A 26,680-nucleotide genomic window follows, 5' to 3' on the forward strand; every position below is an offset into this window, starting at 1 on the left:
TACGAAATAGTACACCCGAATCCCAGCTGAAGTTAATTATTAAGTTCTAAATATTCAGTATCATGTACTACTTCAAGGATGACAGAAACGAAGTTCGGTAGAGCTATGATTTACCTAAAAAATAGGGAAATACCGTAGCTCTGATAGTAATTGCAACTTTTCTCATGTTGCACACTTAACATTGCTTTTATGCATTTACTTCCAATAGTTGTGTAAATCACATACGATTAAATTTTATGTATTGTCTAACCAATAGCTTCTTATATTTTATTCGTTCATTTTTACTTCGCTGTCTACACATAATTTATTTCATTTGTTAATAGAGTAAAACTGGCAACACTGTCCATGAACTTCGACTCTAGATTTACGACGTTCTAGTGTGTTTTTATGACTTAATAACTGAATATGACAATTCTCTCATCTTATGTGTGTATGTAAATATTATGCGTCTAATTTGTTTACAGTAGATGATAAGTTTCTGCTTTATTTGACGGTTTATGGCGACCGGTGGATCATGGCAAACATAGCAGTTCAGCGTATCAAACGAGAGTTTAAGGAAGTTGTAAAGAGTGAGGAGGTAAAATTTTATTTGTTATTTTTAAAATATATACTTGAATCCTACTATAGATTATAAAATAAGGAGTACCGTATGCAATATTTCAATAATTAGTTTGAAATTATAGCCGTGTGATGTGCAGTTATGTATTATTATTTTTTAAGCAATAATATTTTTTCTTTCGAGATCAAACGTTAGATGAAAACGTCTGAAAAATCATTATTTTTATATTTGTTGTATTTCTTCTGTAATTTGTTCTTCCTAAATTTAATACTGAATATATAAATAAATTTTCGTACTGTCTTGAAAATACTAGATGGCCTCCTACGTACCATCTAGGATCAAATTTTCTTATTTGTACTGGTTTTTTACTTAATTTTTTCATTGAATTGGTTCACAATGAATTGGTATTTCGTATAAACTTTCATCATCAAACATCAAAAGAATGAAGTTTCTCAAGGCATAATTCTCGGTTGATTATTTTCAGTGTTTTGCATTAGTAAGTAGCATTTACATCTTTTGACAACTAATCAGTGAGGCTAAGTCCACTGTAAATAAAGGAAAAAATAATAAAATATTTCAGTATTTATATATTATCCTGTCGACCACTGACAGAAATTTGACTGGACCACTTTTAGCAGTGGTTGCCAATTAATAATTGGGGCTAAATCATGCTACTTCACCATTGGTAGGATAATACTTAATTACCAGTATCAAAATCCTTCCAACAAAGCTCAGGTATGAATAAGTTTAGTAAAATGTGTTGCTGCATGTATTCATGTTTAGGGGTTGAACATCTGCTTGCAAATAAAAGATAACTAACCATGTGCATTTAACATGTACAATAGACAAGTATATTGTTGAATAAAATCAATGTTTTCTTATTTCTCCATATACCAAGACCACAGACTCTGTTCACTTTTTTGTTTAACAACTGGTATGTCTGTATTAAGAAATTATTTATCCCATTATCTGTATTTATGTTCATTACTCTAAAATGTATGAATAAAATTTTATGCTGACTTATTAAAAAACAGATTTTTTTTTAAAATCTGTATTCCTACAGGCTGCAAAATGTGCAATTAGTGTGGAAATAGTTAATGATACTTATACAGAATTAAAGGGTGAAATTTCTGGACCACCGGACACACCATATGAAGGAGGAAATTTTATTTTAGAAATCAAAGTACCAGAAACATACCCATTTAATCCACCCAAAGTACGTATAGTATTTTTAATGTTATTTTTCTGTGCTACATGAGTAGCCTTTTCCTATGAAGTATTAAAAATGTTTGTTTTGTGTAACATCCTTGGAGCTTAAATAAAAGAGAAATAAGTGTGTGATTGCAGCTGTGGTCAAGAGAAATTTCTTTTTGTTGGTTGTATGCAAGGAGTTGGTTCAATAAAAGTTGACCTTAGCTGTAACCATATTCTGGTCAATTAAGAGTATGGCCTTTTTTTTTTTCCCATCTAAAGGCGAGATAAGTTTTAGGTGTCAACATGAGCAGCGGAGCAAAACCTGTTGTAATAAATTCTAGTTTGGAAGCAAACAAGAGCCTTGAATAATTTAAGGAAGTTAGATTTCCTTTTCCCTGAAGTTTTTGGCAATTTATTATTGTGTTCCCCTTGGTTCTGTAGAAAGGCCTGAAATTAAGTTATTGGCTAGCTCAAACTTTAAATTTTTCTAAATTAACTAACGGTAAAATTCAGGGGGCATTAATGACGGAAAGGAAAGTTTTGCTTGGATGTTCCATTAGAGGAGAATATGAGATTTGCTAAAGATTATGAAAAAAAGTCACTGAAAATATAAGGACAAAAAAGAGAAAACAGCCCTTTTGAGGCCTTGTCCTTTAACCTTCAGGCATTAGGCTTGTTAAGACGTTTGCTAGGACTTGGGTAGCATCTGGACTCTGTTTCTTAAGTCTGTGTCACTCAATATGTTTTTGTCATATTTTAGTATGATTCAAGGGGGCAAAATCATGATATGTGCAGAAAGGTATAGTTCAATTGATAGAGTTCATTTTCATCAAGATGTCATAGGTCACCATGTTTTGTGATGTAGAGGATGAAATTATGTATCTTTATTATCCCATTTAGCAATGTTTAAGAGCAGAACTGGCAAATGAAAGTTTTATATTCAAGGACTACCTCTTGAGACAGTTCTGTGTAGCTAGTAGTGTTATGGATGGTCAATTTGATTAGTAGAATTGGTTATCGACACACATGGTTTGGGGGTTCGATGAAATTTCACATTACGAGCTGGACAAATCTTTACCACTCTTTTCAGAAAATTGAAGGCGAAGTAAAAGCATATGTAAAGGTAATTAAATTTTTTCTAATTTTTCTAGCATGATTTCTAATATGCCTTTAAATTATTTTTATGCTTATAGTGTTTGCATTTTTAATTCTTTCATTATTCTACGCTAGTCAGGAAAAAAATCGAAATTTTACCGAGAACTACCAGTACAAAGGTAAAATTTTAATTCCAATCTTCTTTTTAAAAAATCATGAGATCTTCTTTAGTCTTACAGTGCAAATCTGGGTGTTTTATTGCTATCTTTTCGTTAAAAAATAGCAATTTTATCATGTTTTTTGGTACAAAAACTGGAATCCCATCGATAATGTTCGGCTGTAATAAATAGACATCTCCTTGTGATCTTCTAGTGGGCAAATCAGGACTTAACATTCAGGTTATATGAAATTAATTTGTCTAAGAGTCACCCTATGTGAAAATCAATATTTAGCTGACATCTATCTATTCAAAAATCAGTATTTTGCGTGAATGTTCGGATTTTTACAGATTTTTGAGCCAAAATAAGTACTTTTTCGGATTGTACAAACCCTGCTGTAAATACTCTTGTTTTCTTAATATTGTGTAGGAGAGAAGTATAGTTTTTATTATTATTGTTTTAATCTGATGGCATAAGATCGCCAAGCTCATTACTGATTTTAACTAAATGTTGGTCTTGAAACAATTGTAATTTGTATTCGCACTTATAAGATAAATTCCTTTCATATAAAAATTAATATCTTAATCAAAATTAAGATCGCATATGAAGAAAATTTTAAATTTAAGAAATTCCATACAGTCTGCAAAACGAAACGAAATTTCTACAAGTGATCAGCTTTTAGGAGAAGCACATCAAAAATATTTTTTAGTGTCTGACTAATTTTTTAAAACTATTTAATTCCTTGAGACCGAAGCAATTATTCCAGAAGAAAAATTAATTTAAATATTTAAATATGTGTTCTAAATCCATCAAGGAGTTTTGTAAAAAAAAAAAAAAAAAAAAAAAAAAAAAGCTGTCAAGCCATTTGTCAACCAGCTCAGAACCATCAGCTAAGAAACCAAAGATTGACAAACAACCAGAAGAAACTATTTCTAAACATAATAAGTTTTTAAGTAAGTGGCTTGAAGAATTTTCTTGGGTCCTCTTCAATAAAGAGGAAAATAAAATGTTTTGTAAAACATGTCAATCTGCAAGTATGAAGAATGGTGTGGGTGTGATGGGTTCATCATGTTTCCAAAGAAGTACTCTGTCTCGCCATGCAAAAACTACAGAACACAGGCTTTCTTTAAATGCCAAGAAAGATGCTAAAGCTCTTGAAAATATCAACGAAAAGTAAAAAATCTATAGCAACAGATGGCGATCTGGCAGCATTCAAAACTGTTTACACTATTGGAAAAGAACTTCTTTTAACGAAATTTAAGCCTTTAATGATGCTTATGAAATCCTGTGGAAATGAGACTGTGAAAGAGATTCACTTCGATTTATTTCAAAATTCAGTTACAGACATAATTAAAGCTATTTCGGAAGTATTAGAATCAAATTTGGATAAGGATGTTTTACAAAGCCCCTATATTTCTTTAATAATAGATGAATCAACAGATATTTCATTTGAACGTAAATTAATTATATATGTGAAATATTTGAAAAACAATGAAAGTCAGAACAGTCTTTGGGCGAATTTAAAACTATCAGGTGAATGCAATGCAGATACACTGAAAGAAATAATAATAAAGTTTTTCAACAGTTGGTGCTGCTGTTATGATAGGAAAAAACACAAAATTTCAGGATGGATACCTGGTTTGTTGTACTATCACTGCATAGCCCATCGTTTAGCTTTAGTTGTTTCCCAAGCTGCTGATGGAATATCCCTGTTTCAAAGCTGCCAGAGAATTTTAGATTCATTGTATGCTTATTTTCACACGTCCAATATTAGGATTAAAAAGCTGAAATTGATGCAAGATGTGTTAAACGAGCCAAACATAACTCTCAAAGACATAAATGCTTTTCGGTGGTTGTCACTTGGGAATGCATTTGATGTATTTCATATCAGTTATGATGCTGTTATCCTTGCCCTGGAAGACATAATCGCAAACTGAAAAACAAGCAATCCTATGGACAAGGGCCCAGGACTACTTAACAACCCTTTCAGGACGGGCGTCCCATATACGCATTCCCTAAGAACGTCTCTTACAGCTAGGCATCCCATCCACGCATCAGTAGAGATTGCATTCAGAGGACAGGTGCTGCGTATACACATTTTTAGGTGGAACGTTTTTCTGAAGGCCACTAGATGGCATCCTATGTCCATTACTTTTGAAAGGAACACAGTTTTAGGTTGCTGACCTTGAGTTTGATATATCCTGCTTGACTATGGTATTTTACTCATCAGCTGTTTGAGGGTGGGGGCAGAGGAAAAGCGTAAACAGAGGTGGGCTCTTTAAATCGCTGTGTGCTAATGAAAACATTCTCGTCTCTGATTTATATCAAATTCCTTTTTTTATTCTATTTTTTCCTGTAATATGTACGGTCTTTTAGGGTTACTGTGCGGAGTTTTTTTACATTTTGCATTGCCTTCAGATATTTTCCCGTTCCTTCTTTTTTTATTTAGGAAAGCCTCATCTCCAGTCTATTATGGCGGGAAGGCGCTATTTATCAAAGTAAGAATGCCCTCGTATGGTTAGTGAACCATTTACTAATGCAAATGAGAATACTGAGTCATTTTCTAAAGAGTTAAAATGTGATACTTTTTCTAAGAGTTAGAAAGTGATACTTCTCTGTTCTTCGAGATTTACCACTCTCGTTTTCATTTAAAATTTTATTACCTCTTAATGTAAATAGTCTTTATTGTGTTCTTTTTATTAATTTAAAATTTTATTGATGGATTTTATCAATTAAAACTTTGGAATAATTTGATTAGCGCTTCAAAAAATTATTTTACAAGATAAGCATTTTTTAAGTACATTTTCATGTAAAAGAAAAAGAAAAAAATTTTTAAGTGCTAATTTTAACATATATAAGAGCTCAAGTAATAATCTAAAATGATACCAAAAATTACGTTGCTTGAAGCGAAACTTTTGTTTTTCTGATTTTTTTATAAAATTAGGCTTAGCGATGCAAAACCTCCATCCTGTACGGTAACTGCCTTCGATTCTCTTCCGTCCCGCACGAGTGTCTTAAATAAAGGTGCGCTGTCGCGAAAAGGTTAAACAATGCTCAATTTTCATTTGCAGCCACTTTGTCATTTTTGAGAGATGTGTTACTGATTGTGAACAAAGTCAGTAAAATTTTTCAGAGCAATGATGTGGACTTTTCCTTGTTGGTTAACAGTCTAGAATCAATTATTAATCGCATGCAGGAAATGAAAAAGTAGGAAGGTCATGGCACTCATCTGAAGGAATTTTTAGAGTCTGCTCTTAATAATGGGTATTATCGATTTCAAGATATTAAACTATCTCTTTCTACTAAAACTTTAAATGATTTCATGAGTGCTAAAAAGGTTTTTTTGAGTGCACTGATAGAGAATCTGCAAGAAAGATTTAATTTGCAGCAGATGCATCTTTTGCAGGATTTTGATGTTTTGTTGATTTCCTCTTGTGTTACAACAACAGAATCATCAAGATTGGAGTCGAGTGCCTAGATAATGTTATTAAACATTATTAAACCAGATTCTACTTCGGTTTTGGGTGTTTCAGCAGAAGAGTTAAAGCAAGAGCACCTTGAAGTAGAGTGTTTTTATGCACACTACAGAGAATTCAAATTTAAACAGTTTGCCAATTTGTTGTTCTCATCAAGTTTAGATGGTGAACTCTTATATCCAGGATTTACAGCTCTGGCATAAATAGCTATGACTATTTTGTCAATGGCAGTTTGTGAAAGAGGATTTTCTACTCAAAATAGGATCAAATCAAATAGGAGAAATAGATTGGGGGAAAAACAACTGGAAATTATAATGAGAATATCTGAGGAAGGCTCTGATTTCAAAGAACAAAGGGAAATGTTTTTTGTGATTTTTAATTTTGAAAGAGCAATAAAATTGTGGAAGAGGAAAAAGTTATTAGAATTGTAATGTAACGAAGGGAAAATGTTTTTTGTGACTTTAATTTTGAAAGAGCTGTGATGTTGTGTAAGGAAATCGGGGGAAAAAATTAAAATTGTAATGTAACCAAGAATAAATGCTTTTTGTAAATTTAATTTTGAAAGAGTTTTGATATTGCAAGGAAATCAGCTGTAACATTGTGAAAAAAATCAGAGGAAAAGGATATTAAATTTGTAATATTAAATAAATATTTCATTTAGAACATTTAATGTAAAATAAATTCTTTTATTTATAATGTTTAATATTTTCTACTAATACTTAACATATGCTATAATTGTCAAAAACCAAAATAGCATCCTCATTTTTTTCCTATTTCATTTTGTTCATTAAAAAAGTTTTTTTTTATAGAAAATGTGTCTGTATACGTAGTTTATGCTATTTCCGTATTTCATTCCTCCTAAAAAAGTTGAGGAGTATTTTTACTCTTCCAAAAAAATCCTAGGAATAATACTGGTCACATGTATGTTTAAAATTCAATTTATAATTTTTTTCCCTAAATTTTCCTCCAACTTCTGATTTTTACTGGCAGGTATGTTGTTGTATTCTTGCTGGAAAAAAAGTGATTTTTAATGGTTAGGGAAATGGGAATGTATTCTAAAATGATTCTAATGTTTTAAATTCAGTTTAGCATTGACTCATTTTTAATAAAGTATTATTTATTTCATCTTCTATCTTTTTTGTTCTTTATGTGATGTGACTGTATATATATTTCCTCTGATCATATTGAATATTGGAAGGTCTAATTTTATTATCAAGTTCATATAACAAAAGTGTATACTCTATTGCAAAAAAGTATATGTAATCAGAAAACATTGAGCCACATTTATGAAACACAATTTGAAAATGCGATTTTTCAAACTGTGTAAGTCATTAAACTTGCAGCACCACTCAGCATTGTGGAGCTGTACAGTGCGCGTCTGAAGTCCACATCTGGTAGAATATAAAATGGTATATGGAGTTTAAGACAAGCATTTACAATCACATTGATGGAGCTTGGATACAGGACAGTGTAACAGAAGATGCCTTTAACAGCATTACAAACAGCTGTCTAACTTCGAGTGGGTTTTCATCATAAGACCAAAAGATTGGTCAAACGGGGACGAGCCAGCATATTGGCTGAAATGGTATGGTTGTTGTTGCAACCAATGTCTCAGCAAAGGCATTGTAGTGGCTTGATATGTCCCTGAGCCACCACTGTGCGAGGGGATCATACAATTAGAATATCTGCAATTTCTGCACCAACAGTTAAGCTATCATCGATTCAGCATGGTTTGTTAACTCGCAGAGGAATTCCAGGTTATCCAGGCATATGATTCGCGGAAGTGATGCTCGACTCGGATCTCGATGTCCGGTGAGATGCTTGCCGTCGACACTCCACTTTAATCGGTATCCTCTTGCCTGGTGCCACCCTTGCTTTAGCTGAACAGTGACTGATTGGAGAAATGTGATCTTCAGCAACAAATTGTACTTTTCTTTCTATGCTGATGACTACCACGTATATGTCTGGAAAAAGGCGAGTGATCCAATTTGTAACTGAGCTGCGACACACAACCAGAACACATGTCATGACAGTCTGGGAAGCGGTCTTTGGGACAGCCATTCACCATTAGTTGTGCTGCAAGGTACTCTGACTGCTCGCAGGTACATTGAGGTTATTTTGCAGCTGATCGCACTGCCTGTGATAACAGGTTGTCCAGATTCTGTTTTCCAGCAGGACAATGCTCAGGCATATACAGCACAACTTTTTCAAGAATATCTTCATTGTATTAATGTCTTCAACTGGCTTGCCTGGTCTCCAGACCTGTCACTTATCGAACACATTTGAGACATGTTAGGCAAGCAAATTCAGCCATGTACAAATATGTCCCAACTTACTGACCGTTTGCTCCATTTATGGCACATTCCACTGAGGACACCATGCCCAACCAAGTATTGGCTTGTATAGCAGCCAGGGTAGTATTTACCATTTACTGATTTTCATATTCTTTGTGTTGCTACTTGTAAGTAAAATGCTTCCCCCCTCCAGTTTTTGATAATTTGTGTATACTTGAACACTATACTACCGCCGAGTTTCATAGTTTTGGCTCAATTCTTCCTTGGTGCATATTTGTTTTTTTTTTTTTTTTTTTTTTTTTTTTTTTTACTGCAATAGAATGTATTATTAAAAATTTGATAAAAATGCATATGAAAATGCTGCATAGTTTTATAATTAAATAGAAATTTAAAAAATAACATTAAGTAATTAACAATATCAAATATAATTAAGACACAATAACATGCCGAATAAATACTAATTCAGAAGTCAAACAACAAAAATCAGCGTTATATTTACAAAATTTTCACAGAACTAGTTTGGATGGTTTTACCGAACCACCATCTTCAGCTGCACCATTTGCGGTTTTGCAGCTGAAGCAGCATTTGCAGTTCCGCAAATCCATTTGCGGTTTTGCAGCTGAAGATGGTGGTTCGGTAAAACCATCGAAACTAGTCCTGTGAAAATTTTGTAAATATAACGCTGATTTTTGTTGTTTGACTTCTGAATTAATATCAAATATATCGTTTTCAATCAAAGATAGTGAAATAAAATGTTGTAAAGTATTAAATCTAACTTCTAAGTAATTTTTCGTTTAGTTTTGTATCAAAAACTCATATAAATGTAATTCATAATTTTTCTAAAAGGGGCTTTAGATATAATTGAGTTATTGCTTATTACTGCAACCTTCATTATTTGAACACAACTAAGATTATCTATTTCATTAAGGTATATTGCAAACCTTACCAAATGACCAGCAGTTCTGTCCATGGTCACTCAAAGTGTGCCTATCATGAGAAAAACTCCGAGTAGGCTGTATGTTATTATTGTATTTTCTTTTTCCAAGAAATATAATAATTTTTGATTTACTAAAGAGTGAGTAAGATACTTTATCATTCTTCCAACAAAGATTCATTTTACCTTCCCGTAGAGTATGCAAAAGTTGCTACAAAAAGGGCCACATTTTTAATAAGGGGACCATTAATACAAGGAAGTACCTGTAGTTATTTGTATTTTAAATTTAAGCATCTTTGAAATGTTTGTACTATATTTTTTTCTTTCGTGAATTAGAAGATTTTAAGATTTTTTTCCTTCATTTTTGTTCATTTCCTTCACTTTAATTTGTGATTGTGAAGGAAGTGGATTTGCTGCTGGCAGAGAATGTGCGGACTTATGTATGATTAATTTATCGTTTATGTTTCTTTGAAGGTTCGCTTTGTCACAAAAATATGGCATCCAAATATCAGTTCAGTTACAGGAGCAATCTGCTTAGATATTTTAAAAGATCAGTGGTGAGTTGCTTTTATCTCTCTCTCTCTTTTGTTTTTAAATATATATTTTCCAAATTAACTGTGACCAAAAAATAATATGTTGTGTTCTATTTAAGGGCTGCTGCAATGACTCTGAGGACAGTGTTATTATCTCTTCAAGCTTTATTAGCTGCTGCTGAGCCTGATGATCCTCAAGATGCTGTAGTAGCTAAGCAGTATAAGGAAGATCCTGAAATGTTTAAACTCACTGCCAGACATTGGGCTCAAGCTTATGCTGGAGGTATGTGATTATCGTTAATAAGAAGTTGCTTTTGCTTATATTTTGTTTTAAAAGAAAGAAAAGTCTACATTTTTAAGCAAAGTAAAGATTTTTTAAATGTAAAAAGTGATACTTTCTGGTTAATGAAACAACATTCAAAAATTGTGTATTAAATGTGGTAATTAGCTTGTTTTAACTCCAGTAGTTTGTACTGTCTCATTTCAAATACAGGATGATCATCAATGTAGAAGTTATGACTCCAGATTATGACCACAATTTTTATTTGCTCTTTTTTTGTTGAAGTGCTTTATTCCCTCAAGAAAGAATCATTATGGATTATATGATTTTTGCATTATGTTCACAATACATAACTGTCAATAATTTAATATATTTTCCCCTCAGCATCTCATTCTTCATGAGTATGGGTATGACAAACCCGATGTGCCCTAGACCTTCAATGGATCACAATCCTGGAGCCGTAATGATTTTTTTTCCTTTCATTTTTATTTCTTCGTACCTTTTTTTTTTCCCCCCTTTTTCATCCTCTGTAATTTTTCTTTAGGAGGTTGGGGCTCAAAGTGAGATTCTGTTACATTTCTTTGTTTCTAGTTTCTTATATAGAGAAAACTGTGTACGCATTTGTTATGCTTTGTGATCCATAAGGCTGGAAAGGAGGGTCCTGGTAGTTGAATGGCAAAGTACTGTCCCCAACGCACTGCTTTGACCTCTACAAATTGAATTGATTCGAGTCATCAGAGGCTCAGCTTCTGCTAGTGTCAATTGAGTTAAACTTTCAGGAAAGCTGACTGTGGCATCAGACTGTGCGTAGGTCTAGTTAGCAGTGGCAGGTCTACTTCTCTTTGTCAGAAGTCATGGTGGCTTTGCTGGCAGGTCCAAATGTTTTTCTTTTCCAAATACCTCTGTCTCAAACATCGTTGTCACTACACTTCTTAATAATTTTTAAAAAGTTAAAAACAAATACAAATGCCAGTATTAATTCATGCACAAGTCAACCTCGTTTTGTAATTACTAATGACCCAACTGACAAGCCTATAATATTGTTGCTATTTTTATTTAATAAACATATACAAGTATATGAAGTTCAAGAAATGGCTGTGGTCCAGTTGATTGTCAGAACTCATGGTCCTGACCTTCAGTTTACCTGCTCTGCCCAACAGTGTTAAGGCCAGGTATCTCCACTGGCCAGTAAGACCATAATCCCTAACCCCATGTGATGTTTCCAGTGCCAGCAATTTTGCCGAAGATGTCATGCCATAAAAAACTTGGATTAAACAACAATCTTGCTCGTATAAAAGACTTACTTGACAAACATCCTGCCTGCTTTGTGACAGAAGAAACACCTTTGAAACCTAACCAACTGTTCAAGCTTCGGAGATACTCTTTTGTTAGGAAGGAGAAGATTTCTAATGACGATGTCAGCAGTGCTGTAGGTCTTCTTCCCTTGCTTATCTATCCATCTGGATGATTTAATAGAGTGGTTGCTTAAACCTTTTATCCTCCTAGGTAATTTGATGACTAAATCCTCTTTGGGGAAATAGAGATAAAAACCTGTATAGTAGACAAATCATTTAATGATTATTTGTTGTCTTTGTAATACCAAAGAGCAATCTCTATTCCACTAGTATAGGGATGGGCAAACTATGGTGCATGGTCCAATTCTGGCCTCCTCGACTTTGTTAATCAAAAATTTGTTAAAATTTTACAAATTATGAAATTGATAATAAAACAAATTCAAAATTTGGACTTCCAAATGCCCATATTTGCAGGGGAATTACGTTATTCAAAATTCAATAGTAATTCATAACTCAAATTCTCTGTACTGTTGTTTTATCACAGTATGAGAAACATATACACATTTCTCAGATTTTTCATTATTTAATTACTTTAAATATAATACAGGTGATAATATTTGGTGGCAACAATTTGAAAAGTGAAACAACGCTTGTAGTGAATCAACACAAAATGCCAAAACGAAATTAATGTTCCTTCTGGGGAAATTTCCCCTTTGGCCTAAATAAAATGCTTTGTTATATAATAACCTACTATAAAAAGCTGATTTACTTTTGTAATGTATTATACTTCTATTGCATATAAATTCTCAAAATTTGCTTGAGAATTAGGAAGTAAGTTTGCAACTTGAATATGTAGCATTTAAATCACCTTAGTTAATTTCAAAATAAATTTTACAGCTCCACCATTCCCTTCAGATTTTGATGACAAGATAAAAAGGTTGATGGACATGGGTGTTGATGAAGTAAGTAACTTGAACTTTTTTTAATTAGTTACTTTGTGTTCACCTGAAAATTGGAGGGGGGGAGGATAATCATCCAGTCTAGATTCATGTTTAAGATCTTATTTTCAATAAGGCTACTGGATGTTACACTTTTTCATGCAAGAATTATACAGTTTTAATAAACCAAATTTTTGTCTGTCTCTTTTCTCTAATGAGGAGAAATTATCTTTCATATACATTTTGCAATTAATTTAGTCTTCTCATTTAGGGTATTTTAAGAAGTTATTTAAAATTAGAAATGTGCAGGCACATTTGTATAATGTATGCTGTTTACTATTCATGAAGGTTTAATTGAGCATGTATTTTTATATAATGTAAAGGAAAGATTTATATGTATAATTGATGATAAAAATGTTTTTGTTCAGATGTCATAATGTTCACTGTGTTATGAAGACAGTGAATTATCACTATATCAAAGACCTCATATCTTTCACTGTATTTTGAAGACGTCATTGTGTTAAGTTTCAGTTGTCAAAGCCATGTATGTATGTTTTATAAAAGTTTCACAATGCCATCAACTATCTCCATATGTCGCATTTAAATATTCCCAGACCAGTAAAGCAGTATCCTCTGAAAAGGCTAAGAATATAAATGAAATGAATGAATAAGAAATATATAAGAATATGAATGAGAAAAGGGTCTAAATAACAGGGATATTTTGGCGTTATAATCGCAAAAATATTTATTCATCATTTTAGGAACCAGTCTCCAGTTATGAGGAGGACTAAGGCTGTTGCCCAATTGAAAAAATGTAGGTAAAAATGTCCTACTGGTAGAAGTCTGTTAATTGCTGCATAAAAAATCCATGCCCCTTTTTTTTACGCCATCATCCAAAAAGAACTGATGTCTTTTCAGAAATTCACATATTGAGTGATCTGGGTTATAATTAAAGTTTTTCTATCTAAGGACATCTTCATTTTTGCTTCATGGCTTTGGCAACATGAGAGTGTGCACTGTCAGAGATTAAGATGACCCATTTTGAAAAGTTGCGTTTCACAATGCATATAAAGATTAGAACTCATCTGTTCAAATCCTTTGGAAGGGGAAAAAAAAAAAAAAAAAAAAAAAACAGTTGCACATGTTGATGAAATCCATCCAGTTATATAAGTCGAACAGTCAAAGCGTAGTCACAGCATAAATACAAAAAAAATTTTAAACACACATTTGGGTGCATTTGATAACAATGGTGCCATCAGTACATCTGTATACTGTACTAAATACTTTATTTAATTATGTGCTTTAAAAAACTGTTGGAAAGAAGGTACACACAACCATAGCACTCTTAAAAGCTTTTTTTCAACTACTCTATGTAAAATCACAATAAAAACCTTGTATTTAGCGTACATATATTAAAACACTCAATCGATTTCGAGGGCAGCTAAAGCTCTCTCCTCATCAGGAGAACAAAATTACTAGAAATGGGGAAAAAAGAAGAAAAATAAAGCATCGGCAAAGGAGTCTCGGAAACACATAGTCGTTATCAGCATTGCACGTGGTCGTAACCAGATTTTGAATCAGAGTTACACTGGCCACCTACTTTTACTGAGCCAGGCTATCTGATCAAACATATAACACATAGACTAAAACGCAAAAAAATCAGCGAAGTCAAAAAATAGAGAGCGAGGGGCAACTGCACCTTCACGCACCAAGTCTGAACCTCGAAAAAAGCCAAAGTGGCTTTAACCACGTGGCTGATAACGACATGAGTTGTTTTGAAAAAAATGAAAAATTAAATTTTTCTTCGGAAGCAAAGGACCAAAAAGTTATTAATGCAGAATGACTGTTCTCTGCCTTTTCACTGGAGCACAACCTGCCACTGAATGCATCGGATCACGCTGCAGCTTTATTTAGAAAAATGTTTCCCCAATAGTGAAATCGCTAAGAAATATTCAAGTGCAAGAACCAAAACAATTGTTAAAAGAAATGGGTTTGAAAAATAAATCTTCAGTTATTGATTGCATTAAAACAGCTCCGTTCTGCCTCTCTATGGATGAAAGCAATAATACCGATTCAAAACTGTATCCAATTGTTGTTTCTTTTTTAATCCAGAGTCTTCAGAAATTGAGTGCAGTTTACTTTCTGTCCCCACTTTAGAAGAACATTTGACAGACTTTAATATAGCACAGCTAATTATTAAACTTTTAAAAGAAAATGCAGTCTCTCTGGATAATTACTTAGCACTTGGTGCCGATAATGCACCAGTATTGGTAGGCTTGGAAGACTGTCGTTGGTGGCATCCTAAGAAAGGAAAATTCAGATTTGCAGATTATGAGGTGCACCTGTCACCTCTTAAATTTAGCAGCTGAAAAAGGGGCAGCTTCTTTACCAATAAATGTGGATGAATACATTGTTGATATTTATTATTATCTTGAAAGTAGTCCTTCCTTTTCCTTCAATTTTTCCTTCCTTTTAAGGAAAGAAAAATTGAAACAGTTCCAACAGCTGCATAACAGCAGTTTACAATTAGAAAACTTGGATGAAGTTATAAAATCAACTAGGATTGACACCCAGTGCAGTTTAATTGGAAAACTGAAAGGTGCTGATGGAATTTTAAAATATAGTGAACTGTCTAGAATTATGTTGGCCATCTTGACAGTTCCTTATAGTAATGCAGAGTGCGAGAGGATTTTCAGTGTTGTTGCGAAACCGAGGACTAAATTTAGATCTAATATTAGTGATGACACATTAGAAAAACTTTTATTAGCGAAAGCAGGCCTACGTGGCAATTGCTATGAACAAAATTTCTTTAAGAAACTTCAAAATAGCTTCATAGGATAACTTCTTAAGAACATAAGATAACTTCATAAGATAGATAAGATAACTTCATAAGAAACTTCATAAGCAGATTCTGCCACTGTTTATAACATTTGTAACTGATTAAAGTGTCCTTTTTGTGTGTGTGTGTGTGTGTTTTTTTTTTTTTTTTGTTTTGTTTTGTTTTGTTTCCTTAAACGATGCAAGTAATAAAAATGTTTTTTATGTGTAAGGTATTTTTGTGTTGCTTGCATTTAAGAATTAGTTACTATTTAAAGTTAATTCATTATTAAAAACTATATTTTTATAATTTAAAAAGTCTTTTTAACATTGTGAAAAATCTCCTGATTTTTGAGTGTCATAGGTTGGCAAGTATGCTGTTTATATATACAAGGTCCGGCTATTAATTTCCAGGACTGCCGTAACTGTAGGAGAACAAAAAGTCAGAAGATGGTGCTAATGATTGCATATTGAAGAGCGTTTTCTTGCGCATGTGCAGTGCAATTGGCGCCATTCTGAAGTAAGTGGTTCTCGTGGAAAGGTGCATTAAAACGTAGCTCTTAAATTCTTGTTGTTGAAGTGAAAATAGAAGAAAGAATTAACATTAAATTTTGCTTCAAATTGGGCAAGACAGCTGTGGAAACCTACGAAATGTTAAAACAAATTTACGGCGAGGAAGCGTTATTGCGCTCAAGAACTTTTGAATGGTTTAAACGCTTTCGGGACAGGCGCGAAAGCGTCGAAGATGATCCACACACAGGTCGACTGCAGTCCGTACGCACGCCGAATGCAACTGAAAAAGTTTGCGATATGGCGAGATGTAATCGTCGATTGACTATTCGAGTACTCGCCAATGAATTCAACATGGACAAAGAGAACAGTTCGTCGAATTTTGACACAAGACCTAGGCAAACGTAAAATTTTTTCCAGATTCTTTCCTCACCATTTAAGGGACGAACAAAAGCAATTGAGACTCAACGCATGTGGCGAACTTATCGACAACGCTGATGCTGACCCTGCGTTCCTGGATAGGATATTCACGGGAGACGAGTCTTGGTGTTATCAATATGACCCTGAAACGAAGCGTCAAAGCTCCGAATGGTGGTCTCCAAGTTCACTAAGGCAGAAAAAATTTTGATTTGAAAAGTCCAAAATCAAGGTCATGTTAATCGCTTTCTTCAATTGCGATGGGCTCATTCATCATGAATTTCTTCCTCCTAACATGACTATCAATGGACAGTTCTACACAGAAGTTCTCAATCGACTTTGAAAACGAATTCGTAGAGTTCCCTAATTTTCAACAAGATGGGAATTGGCTGCTGCTACATGACAATGCCCACCCACAGATTGTGTTGCCTGTGAGGCGATTCTTAGCCCAGCGTGATGTCGTGTAAATGCAGCAACCACCATACTCTCCAGACCTAGCACCAGCAGACTTTTTCCTGTTTCCGAAGCTGAAGGGAACAAGACTTCAGGATGTCGAAGCCATCAAGAAAACTGTAACGTCACTATTAAAGAGCATTCTCAAAGAGGACTTCTTTTCGAAATTTGTACAGCCGAGCACAGACCTGCATTATGGCTGATGGGCATTACTTTGAATCATATTAAATGGCTATGTGTTTAACCTTTTTTTCTTCCGAGTTATTCCATGAGTCCTGAAAATTAATAGCCGAACCTTGTATATAAATATATACGTTTTGTATTTGTACTGTGTACTATTGTACACAGTACAAATTATTGTACACATTACAATTATTGGTTGAATATTTTTTCTTTATCTCTGCCTAAGCGCTTTTACCTAGAGAGGCTTTCTATATTTGAAATAAAAAAGAACAGGAAAACAATGTGAAGAATTTTAGGATGATTTAGTGTTTGTAGGCCTATTCCTGTGGGCTCAAGAGCATAATTGAGCCTCGAGTGAGGCAATCATTATACACACACAAAAATCTGTGTTCATTTTCACCAATTTGTAATATGTAATTTAATTATCATGTGTCAGTATGAAGAGTTATATGGCATAGATTTTACTTGAAATTCAAGTAAGGATATTCTGGTTCTTTTTTCTTTTTTCTTTTTTTTTTTTTTTTTAATGTTAGTGTTTGTTTATTAGTAATAGTGTTTCGTCTTTTGTAGTTTGCTAGTGATATGAGCTGTTATGAATTATTAAATTTGAAGTATGAAATAGGTAATTTTTTTAAAGTCTTTTTTTTTCTTGAAAATACCTGCTAATATGTAGTATTTATTTGGTACATCAATTGCTAGATCTTGTAAATTCATAAAAACATAGAAATATTGATATTTCAGCATAAAGTACAAAAATTTAAAAATCATTTTTCGAAGAATATAATAATGATATTCAAGATGATTGGCTCATATGTTTTTGATTAATGAATTGGTGAACAATTTTTCAGATATCAAAAGCTGCATTAAAATACTAAGATATTCATAGATCATATATATACTATATAATCGATACTGAAACTGTTTGCTTTAGAGAGGGTCACAAACTGATTTTATTTTACAAGTTTAACTTTTGATATCCAGCATGATATACTGTAGAATCTGCTTGTCGGTTATAATTTGAGCATAGAACTGAAAAAATTAAAGCAGGGTGTGAAGTTAAGTCAAATATGAAATGGGGAGTAAACATACAAACCGTTTAAACAATTCAAAGAAAATCTGGAAGTTTTCCTAAAAAGTCAAGAAAGTTAAAGAAAATAATGTCCTCTAAAAAAAAAATCTTTTTTAAAAAGTAACTTATAAATATGTGTTAAAAGAAAAGCAAATAGAGTTACTATAATTATTGCTTTTCTCGCAGAAAGTATTTTACACTATTAACTCTTATTTGAAATAGTGTCGTCAATCCATAGCCCTCTTCTCCACTTTATAGTGTATTGTTTTTCATGCTTCTCTTTGCTATTTTTTTTTTCAAATAATGCAAATTACCAGTATTGGCAGTTAGTCTGTATCGTTATAACTATTAACTGAAAGAAAAAAAGAGAGAGAATTACTTATGGGACTCTTTAGAGAGGAATGTGTTTGTTGAAGAGTTTCAGTGTGAATCTGGCCACAAATTTATATAATGCTTGTTATATGCAATTATAACAACAAGATTTTAGAGAAGACTATGAAATTACTGATACAGCTAATGTACTTGACTTCTTTAATACAAACCTGATATTAAACTGCTGTATCCCCATGAATGTCTTGAAACTTTAGTTTGCTTCTACCATATTAAATTTCAGTACATAAATTACTTTTTTATTTCAGTTAATCATATTGTTTACATTTTCTTGTAATTTCCTGAATTTTTGTTTAATTCCCCATTAACCTTTGGCTTGTTCGTTTATGAGTCGATAGAACCAGTCCAAACCATTATTTCCTGTGTTTGCCTTTCCTTTGAAATGTAAAGACTCTTTCTTTAGAGAAGAATCTAATTGCAAATAAAGACTTACCACAAACAAAAAACGATTTATGTAAAAGAAAGCCCGTACAAGAATTTCATCCTTTTTAATACTTTAAAGATATCCAGGCATCAGTTTGAAAAAGTTACATTAATTGGATTTGGTTAGTGAATCACTCACTATAGTCTTGACTTTTTCACATATATTGTATGCATTCCTGCTTTATTTCAAATTATTGATAATAATTCTCTTTCATTGAAATATTTCGAAAAGGATTGCAATTCGTTCTTTCATGTGTATAAAACTGTGATAATAAATGAAAAGAAAGCTGAAACAGTCTTGATAACCTTTTCACAGCTGCTATTGCCTAGTTTATTCAATATCAATAAATGAAGATAAAACAGTTGTTTTTCCCCTCTTAATCATAAAACTTCTCTTTATATTTATAGAATAATAAGTTCTTAGGGGTTAAAGTTTACATAAATATGTGCTGTTACCCTTGAAGCAATCATTGTTGTAAAAGTAACTATTACTAAACAAATGTTTGAAGTACAAGTAAATCATGCCAAAAGAGTTGTTCAGTGCATTATCCGCAACATAATTTTTTTTCATTGAAAATCAGCTATGATTGTTGTTTGAGTTTCATTTAAAAATCAAACTTAAAATACAATGGCTTTATTGAACCTAGTGTTTAATGATTTTCTTTTAATTGTTCTTACAAGTCAAGGTTGCCAAAATATGTGATATTAAATCTTTTCAATTAGCTGCTTTTGGATTTCTCATATTAATTCACATTGTTATATATTTTTTTAAAAAATTTTTGGTATTTTTTTTTTAAATAAAAAATACAGATTTTTATAATCTTTTATTAGTATAGTAAGCCTTTAGCTATTATTATCTTAGTGACTTGCGCTACAATTTTATTCGCTAAATTCATATTTTCTTAATATGAATTTTGGTTGTAATAAATAGATGTCATACAATGCAAAGTCCAAAATCTGGGTGGCCAATATCTAGAATGATCTAATATTAAAACTAGCAGCCAAAATAAATAAATGAATAAAATAACAAAAATTCCCCATTCCCATTACAAAGTCTAGGAATGGTTAATGTAATACATTCACTTTCAAAAGTTAAGCACGAAAATGTAAAATGCAAAAAAATCAACAAATACTGCTTTGATTGATACAAAATTCGGCAGGAAAGTAGCATTCTATATTTATGCATAAAACAAAATCAAGAATTATATACAGAAATGAAAACAATATTAAGTTTTTGTAAGTTACCAGATAATGACATACTGGAGATTTAAACAGATTTATGTATAAAGTGAAAATAAACAGCATAAAATGAAAAAAAAAAAAAAAAGGACATTAATAGGGTGTGTGATCTCATCTCCTCATCTGTATACAAAGTTTACACCTTGTGACCATGCCTTTCAATTAGGTGGTCAACCACTGCAGCATTAAGCAATCACCATTCTTCTTGTAGATCAGTTTCCAGCTCAATAAGAGTGGCTGGAGGTGGGAAATTTGAAGATGCAGCACAGCTGAGAGCATCCCAAAGATTTTCAATGGAATTAATGTCGGGCGAATATGCTGACCATGCCATACATGCAATCCCTTCACTCTCCAGGTAGTAATCGACGATGTCAGCTCTATGGGGACGTGCATTATCGTCCATTAAAACAAAAGTAGGGCCAAATGCTGCAGCGTACAATCTCACGATGGGTTCTAGGACTTCATCTTAATACTGGACAGCCGTCAAAGAACCCCGTTTAAAGATGTGCAGGCTGGTGCGGTATCCTAATGAAATCCCTGCCCACACGTGATGTTCGGTGATGTTTTGGGTCTGATTGCGTGTTCATTGTTCATGCTATATCCTTATACGCTTGTCATCTGGCTCCGGAGCAAATCTTGACTCATCAGTAAACATGACATTGCCCCAGTCAAACACATTCGAATTGACATGTTTCTGGCACCACTGTAATCGTGCCCCTCTTGATTGGACGGATAGAGGAACACAAACTCTATCCATCCAGTCAAGAGGGTGTACAGTCCACTCATACGTAATCTTCAGCGTACAGTAGCTGCAGATATTGCCTTACCAATAAACGCTGTAACCATACATGTCACACGTGTGGAGGTCGCTCTGCGATTCCATTTGGCTACAATAGCAATATATTGATCTTCCATGGGGGTTGTAACCCTTGGGCAACCGGCTACGGGCCTTTGGACAACTGTCTGTGTGGTTTGAAATTGTTTCCATAAACGTGAAATTGCAGAATGATGAATGCCGAAGAAAAGAGCAACATCTGTGATTAACTGTCCTGCTTCAATGCACCCCACAGCATGCCAGCGCTCAGAATTTTCCATTCGTCTTCTGAAGTCATAGAAACATGTATGTCTTGAAAACAAATTGTACGAAAGTTTTAAACACCTTCTATCAGCACTTATAATCAACTTCTGTAACCCTTCATAAAGCTGGCTTCTTACAAGACTGCCTTTTTTGTATATTTCTTGACATGAAAGTGCGATTGGCTGTTACCTAACATATTTGCATACTTCCATCTACCTCTGCAGCGAATTGCATCCTCTTCAAATATGACTGGCTTCTGGAAATTAGCATTTTCCTCTCCGTGCTTAACTTTTGGAAGTGAGTGTACAAAAGAAAAGGAAGCAGGTGTGTCGTAAATGTGATTTTTTGTTCTGACTAGCTGAGATTCTTGGGTGTCGCTTTCCAACAGTTGCTATCCAGGGAGTCCTACCACGGCTAATGATAATATAGTGATTGACGTTGTGTTGATGTTGGCCATATCACACTTTTGACCCTTAAGTGGCTGTAGAAGGTTAGCATTTTTCATCTGATTTAAAGAATAAGTGAAGCTCAAATGTTGCCATGTCTAAATGCTGTGTTACTAGATTTAAAGTATTGATTAAATCTGGGAATTAACAAAATCCAGAATTGCCAAAATACTGACAATTGATATACCAATAGTTTGATCTCAAATTTTAAATTGTGTTAAAAACTAGATACTGGGCACTAATATTGTGTGCAGCCAAGAGAGATTCATATCTCAAAATAATTTCTGTGATTTGTGTATGTGCATGTTCGATAAGATTTTTCCTTACACAGATAACCAAGTCATTTGGAGGGGGGAGGAAGAAATTGAGTCATTTCAGTGCTTTAATTGACACACTTATTAGATTTAATTAGCTTCATTGAAGAAACAAGCATATTAATATATTGATAAATGAATATATATTGTGCAGATTGTATCCCATCCTGTTTAAATGGTGTTGATAACTGGATGGTTGCGAAGAAGATGCAGTCATGGCGATGTTGATATGCTTCTTTAATCTTGCGTATCATTCTCAAAATTATACATAGCTAAATTTGTAAAACATGTATGCCTAGTATTTCATAGTAATAAACATGCATTCACATAATTAACATTTCAGTAGGTAATGAAGAGAAACAGTATATTTTAGTTCTACAAATCGAAGTATGAGAAGATTGTACTTTTGACATTAAATTAAAAATGGTGCAGTTATACAGGATGATTCAAAACTCCACTTATGTATTACTTTGAAGGATGGTAGAGAACATCAATATGAACCATATTCACATAGAAAAAAAATGGTGAAAACCACTTCATGAGATCGATGTTGGAAAGAACTAGACAATAGCCTTGAAGCCCCCCCCCACACACACACACAGAGAAAAAAATGGATGCCAGATAAAACAGGTGAATGGGTGTGCTAGGTCCTTCATGTTAATCTGGAGTGCTTGTATACAGCACCAGCACCACCTATCCATTTCCAGTCTTGCTTTGCTATTTGAATATGGGTCATATTGATGTTCTCTACCTTTACTCAAAATCTGCGATATCCTAAACATTTAATTTCTCAACAGAAGGCATAGTTTCACTTTTTTTGCTATTGGTTTAATTTAATTACAATTGGATAAAAGATTTTACTTTTCATGTTTGCTATTATATAAGTATGTATGTCATATCCATTTCCAGTCTTGCTTTGCTATTTGAATATGGGTCATATTGATGTTCTCTACCTTTACTCAAAGTCTGCGATATCCTAAACATTTAATTTCTCAACAGAAGGCATAGTTTCACTTTTTTTGCTATTGGTTTAATTTAATTACAATTGGATAAAAGATTTTACTTTTCATGTTTGCTATTATATAAGTATGTATGTCATTAATGTCTCATAACAGTTATATGATAGAGATTAATTTTGAAATGACATCCTTCGAAAAGGTTTATTATAAACATGTGAATATTTTTTATGATAGAAAAGAGAAATAAGTAAATTAGAAGGGATATATGAATATATTTCTTTTATTTTAATATATTAATTGTTGCCTTTTCTTTGTTTTGAAATTATTTTTTTTTTTTAATTAAATGGGAATTTACATTTTGGTTTCTTTACTTGCATAGAACTGTATGCCTTTATTATTAATATTGATTATCTGCATTTTTTAGCACAAAGCTCGTGTGGCCTTATCTTCTTGTTCCTGGAACCTGGAGAAGGCAACTGAAACACTGTTCAGCTAGGTCACCATTCATTTCATTGACAACTGAATTAACTCTGTGCACATGCCATCTAAAATTCTCCAGATTATTGGTTGACAAAATTTAGAAATAGTATGTTATGTAACAAAATGTGTTTATTTTCAAGTTTAAAGACTTTCTAATGAACGTTCATTAATGAATAAATTGCTATATCTTAAATTTTTGCAATGCCTGCTGTTATTATAATTTGGTTGATTTTGATGGCAGATAATTCAAAAGATGTGGAATTCTAGCTTAATAAACATCAACAGTTGTATAAAATGTTAATGCCAAGATTGGTTCTCAGAATGAATAAAATTATTTGATTTCTTGATTCTATAAGTAATTGTCTTTTTTTGTGCCCTTTTTTGTAATGATTATTAACACATGCATTAGTAAAACTTTCTCACTAGAAATTTTTATTTTAAAATTTCTGTTTAGTATTTGAGAATGTTGGTTTTGAAGTTATGAATGTTCAAAACTCCCTTATCATAATTATTATTTTTTTTCCCCTTCTTGACTGAGCATTCAAGTTTTGAAAAAATAATCAATTAAGCTTTTTAGTGGATTGTATGCATATAAAATACAGATGAACTTTCAATAGATAAATTAAGAATTTAAGCTTAAGGGAAAGAAGAACTTGGATATTTTTTTAAAATAAATGTTTGAAGTTTTATGTGTTTTCCAGCATTCCTTGTAGTAGCTATTGTGTAAGGAATTATCACATTCCCTTGATGGTATAAGTGGTTAACTTGTCCATCAAACATGTGTATGTCTGTGTAACTCTTAATGGTTTGTTAAAATATTCATTTCATTAACCCTCTGAGCGGCCAGGGTTTTCGCTAAGAAAGCACAGATTTCCCAAAACTACTATGAGAACAAATTATTTTTTTGATTTTAATGTAAAACACTCCTGGTATTTCATACCTGGATTTGTTTTCTTTTGATATATTGCCTTAATTTCTTTGGCATATTTTAATATGTACGTATATATACGTTCTTACAGATATCACAAAAAATATTCTAGGCCGTAATATAAACGGCCTTGCCGCTTAGAGGGTTAAATGCAAAAAATATCAATACCTTTTTTTCTTAATGTTTGTGATTTTATTATTTTTATTTCCCACACTTTTTTTTCCTGCATCTTTTTGAATTAATAATCTCTGTATGCTAGGTTAATGAAAATTCAGATTTGGTCATTATTTCTAAAAGAGTTCACTGTATCTAAAGAGGCACTGTTGTTTCAGCCATGTTTTAAAGGCACCAAAAATAATCTAGTTTTTTTTTTTTTTTTTATATTCATAACTTGATTTTCTAAAACCAGATATTTGGTTTTTATATTATGTAGTTTCTTAATCTATAAAAACACCAGGCTGTATCCAATAATGAAATGAAAATCTGAACAATTTTGGAAAAATTATTACGAAAACTTGATGTCTTCGTATATTTATGTAAATTAATGTATGTAATTCTTTATTGATAACCTGTTGCCATATTACTTCTACATGCTTCAAGCATGGAAAAAAAATTATGTGAATTATGCTTAGAAAAATTGAAGAGTTTAATATGTGGAATTTAAATATAAATGCTAGTTGCTAGCAGGGTTGTGATGACAAATTTTAATACCTAAGGCAAATTTCTAGTTCTGCTTTTTTTAATATTTTCATCATCATCCCATTAAATATTAATTTATTATGTTTTAATTTTGTATTATTTTTACTGGTTGAAATTCAGTTGGTAGATTGGTAAACATAAAATTCATTTGTATACTAATTTCATGTTTACAGATTTTAACTAACATGCAGACAATTTTTTACTTCATAGATGTTTAGTATTCATGTATGTCAATTTACAAAACATCAATTGGATAGTATTTTATTTTATAGTTTGCTGTCAGAAATGAAAAAAATCTACCTTGCTACTTCAATATGAGTTTGATCCCCCCTTTTAAGGTTTTACAACATCTGTTTTTATAATGCATTTTTTTAATCAGGAAATTTAATTCTGTTTTTAATATTATTGTAAAGAAAGTATGGTGAAATTTTAGGGACTGGTTAAGATTTATACTTTTGCTAATGAATAAATAGAGGAATTTTGTTCTTCATGTTACTGAAACCTGTTCTATCGTTTTATCTAATTTACTCTGCTTATATAAAGCTTTTAGTTTGAAATCATGAGATAGATTTTTTTCCCATGCAAGAATACAAAAGTGTTGACAGCAGATGTCATGAATTTATTATTAGCCACATGCCATCTTTATAATTTTCAGATTGTAATAATGTATTATTTATCAGTGTAACAAAGATTTTCATGTCTGGTGGCAAAAAGATTGTTAATAAAATATCTGCCTGTTGAAAAGCTGTTTCACTATTATTTGTAAGTATTAAGTTATTTACATTATATTTTCTTCTTAAGTCTCTTTCCCATTTTTTATTAGCTCAGTCTGTTGAAAACGGAGAGAGGAAAATTACCTCTTTTGTGAAAATTATTTTACCTTCATTTGATGTTCTTAACACAATTCTGCAGTGCAGAATTCCATTAATTCATGTTTTGCAATCAGTCATATATTTAAAGACATTTAATCAAAGTTTGTAAAACTAATCTTTGTTTTGTTTTCTAATTCTATGTTTCATATGATTTATGAACTGATAAGTTTCAGTATGATTTATGAACTGAAAAGTTTTGCATTATGCAGTTAGGAAACTTAGATAAAAAATAAAATGAGCATGGTTTGACATACATTGGAGTTCATTTGAAAAACTGAAAGGTGCTGATGTAATTTTACATTACAGTGAACTGTCTAGAATCATGTTTGCCATCTTTATATTTCCTCATAGTAATGCAGAGTGCAAAAGGATTTTCAGTGGTATTACTAGAACAAGAACTAAATTTAGATCCAGTTTTAGTATTAAATGTTTATTAGCAATAGCAGGCCTATGTGGCAACTGCTATATAAACAAATTTTAAAATTTCTTCCTTAATGAAAATCTGCTACTGTTCTTAGCATTTGTACAATAACTGATTAAAATATTTTATATATTATACAAATATGTATATTTATATTATTATACAAATAATAAGACTGTTTTTTTAACATGTCAGTATTTTATACACTCAAGAGCCAAAACATTAT

The 26,680-nt window shown here is 32.3% G+C and overlaps 1 protein-coding gene across 1 annotated transcript; it reads left to right on the forward strand.

Moving 5' to 3' along the window:
- Nucleotides 1-330: 330 nt before the first annotated feature.
- Ubc4 (ubiquitin conjugating enzyme 4) lies at nucleotides 331-23,881 on the forward strand. The gene is made up of 6 exons (XM_035350147.2): nucleotides 331-577; nucleotides 1,623-1,775; nucleotides 10,185-10,267; nucleotides 10,363-10,526; nucleotides 12,716-12,780; nucleotides 23,479-23,881. Exons 1-6 carry the CDS (start codon nucleotides 425-427, stop codon nucleotides 23,548-23,550), a joined length of 690 nt encoding a protein of 229 aa, XP_035206038.1. The 5' UTR covers nucleotides 331-424; the 3' UTR covers nucleotides 23,551-23,881.
- Nucleotides 23,882-26,680: the final 2,799 nt, after the last annotated feature.

Source organism: Stegodyphus dumicola, chromosome 8 (assembly GCF_044657685.1).
Source record: "Stegodyphus dumicola isolate Sdum_Otavi_A_Nest chromosome 8, ASM4465768v1".
Lineage (NCBI taxonomy): Eukaryota > Metazoa > Arthropoda > Arachnida > Araneae > Eresidae > Stegodyphus > Stegodyphus dumicola.

Coding starts and splice junctions, on each gene's coding strand:
- Ubc4 (XM_035350147.2), top strand. CDS start 425: ATGTGTGTATGTAAATATTATGCGTCTAATTTGTTTACAGTAGATGAT. Junction 1,776..10,184: donor ACCCATTTAATCCACCCAAA/GTACGTATAGTA, acceptor GTTTCTTTGAAG/GTTCGCTTTGTCACAAAAAT. Junction 10,527..12,715: donor GGCTCAAGCTTATGCTGGAG/GTATGTGATTAT, acceptor TAAATTTTACAG/CTCCACCATTCCCTTCAGAT.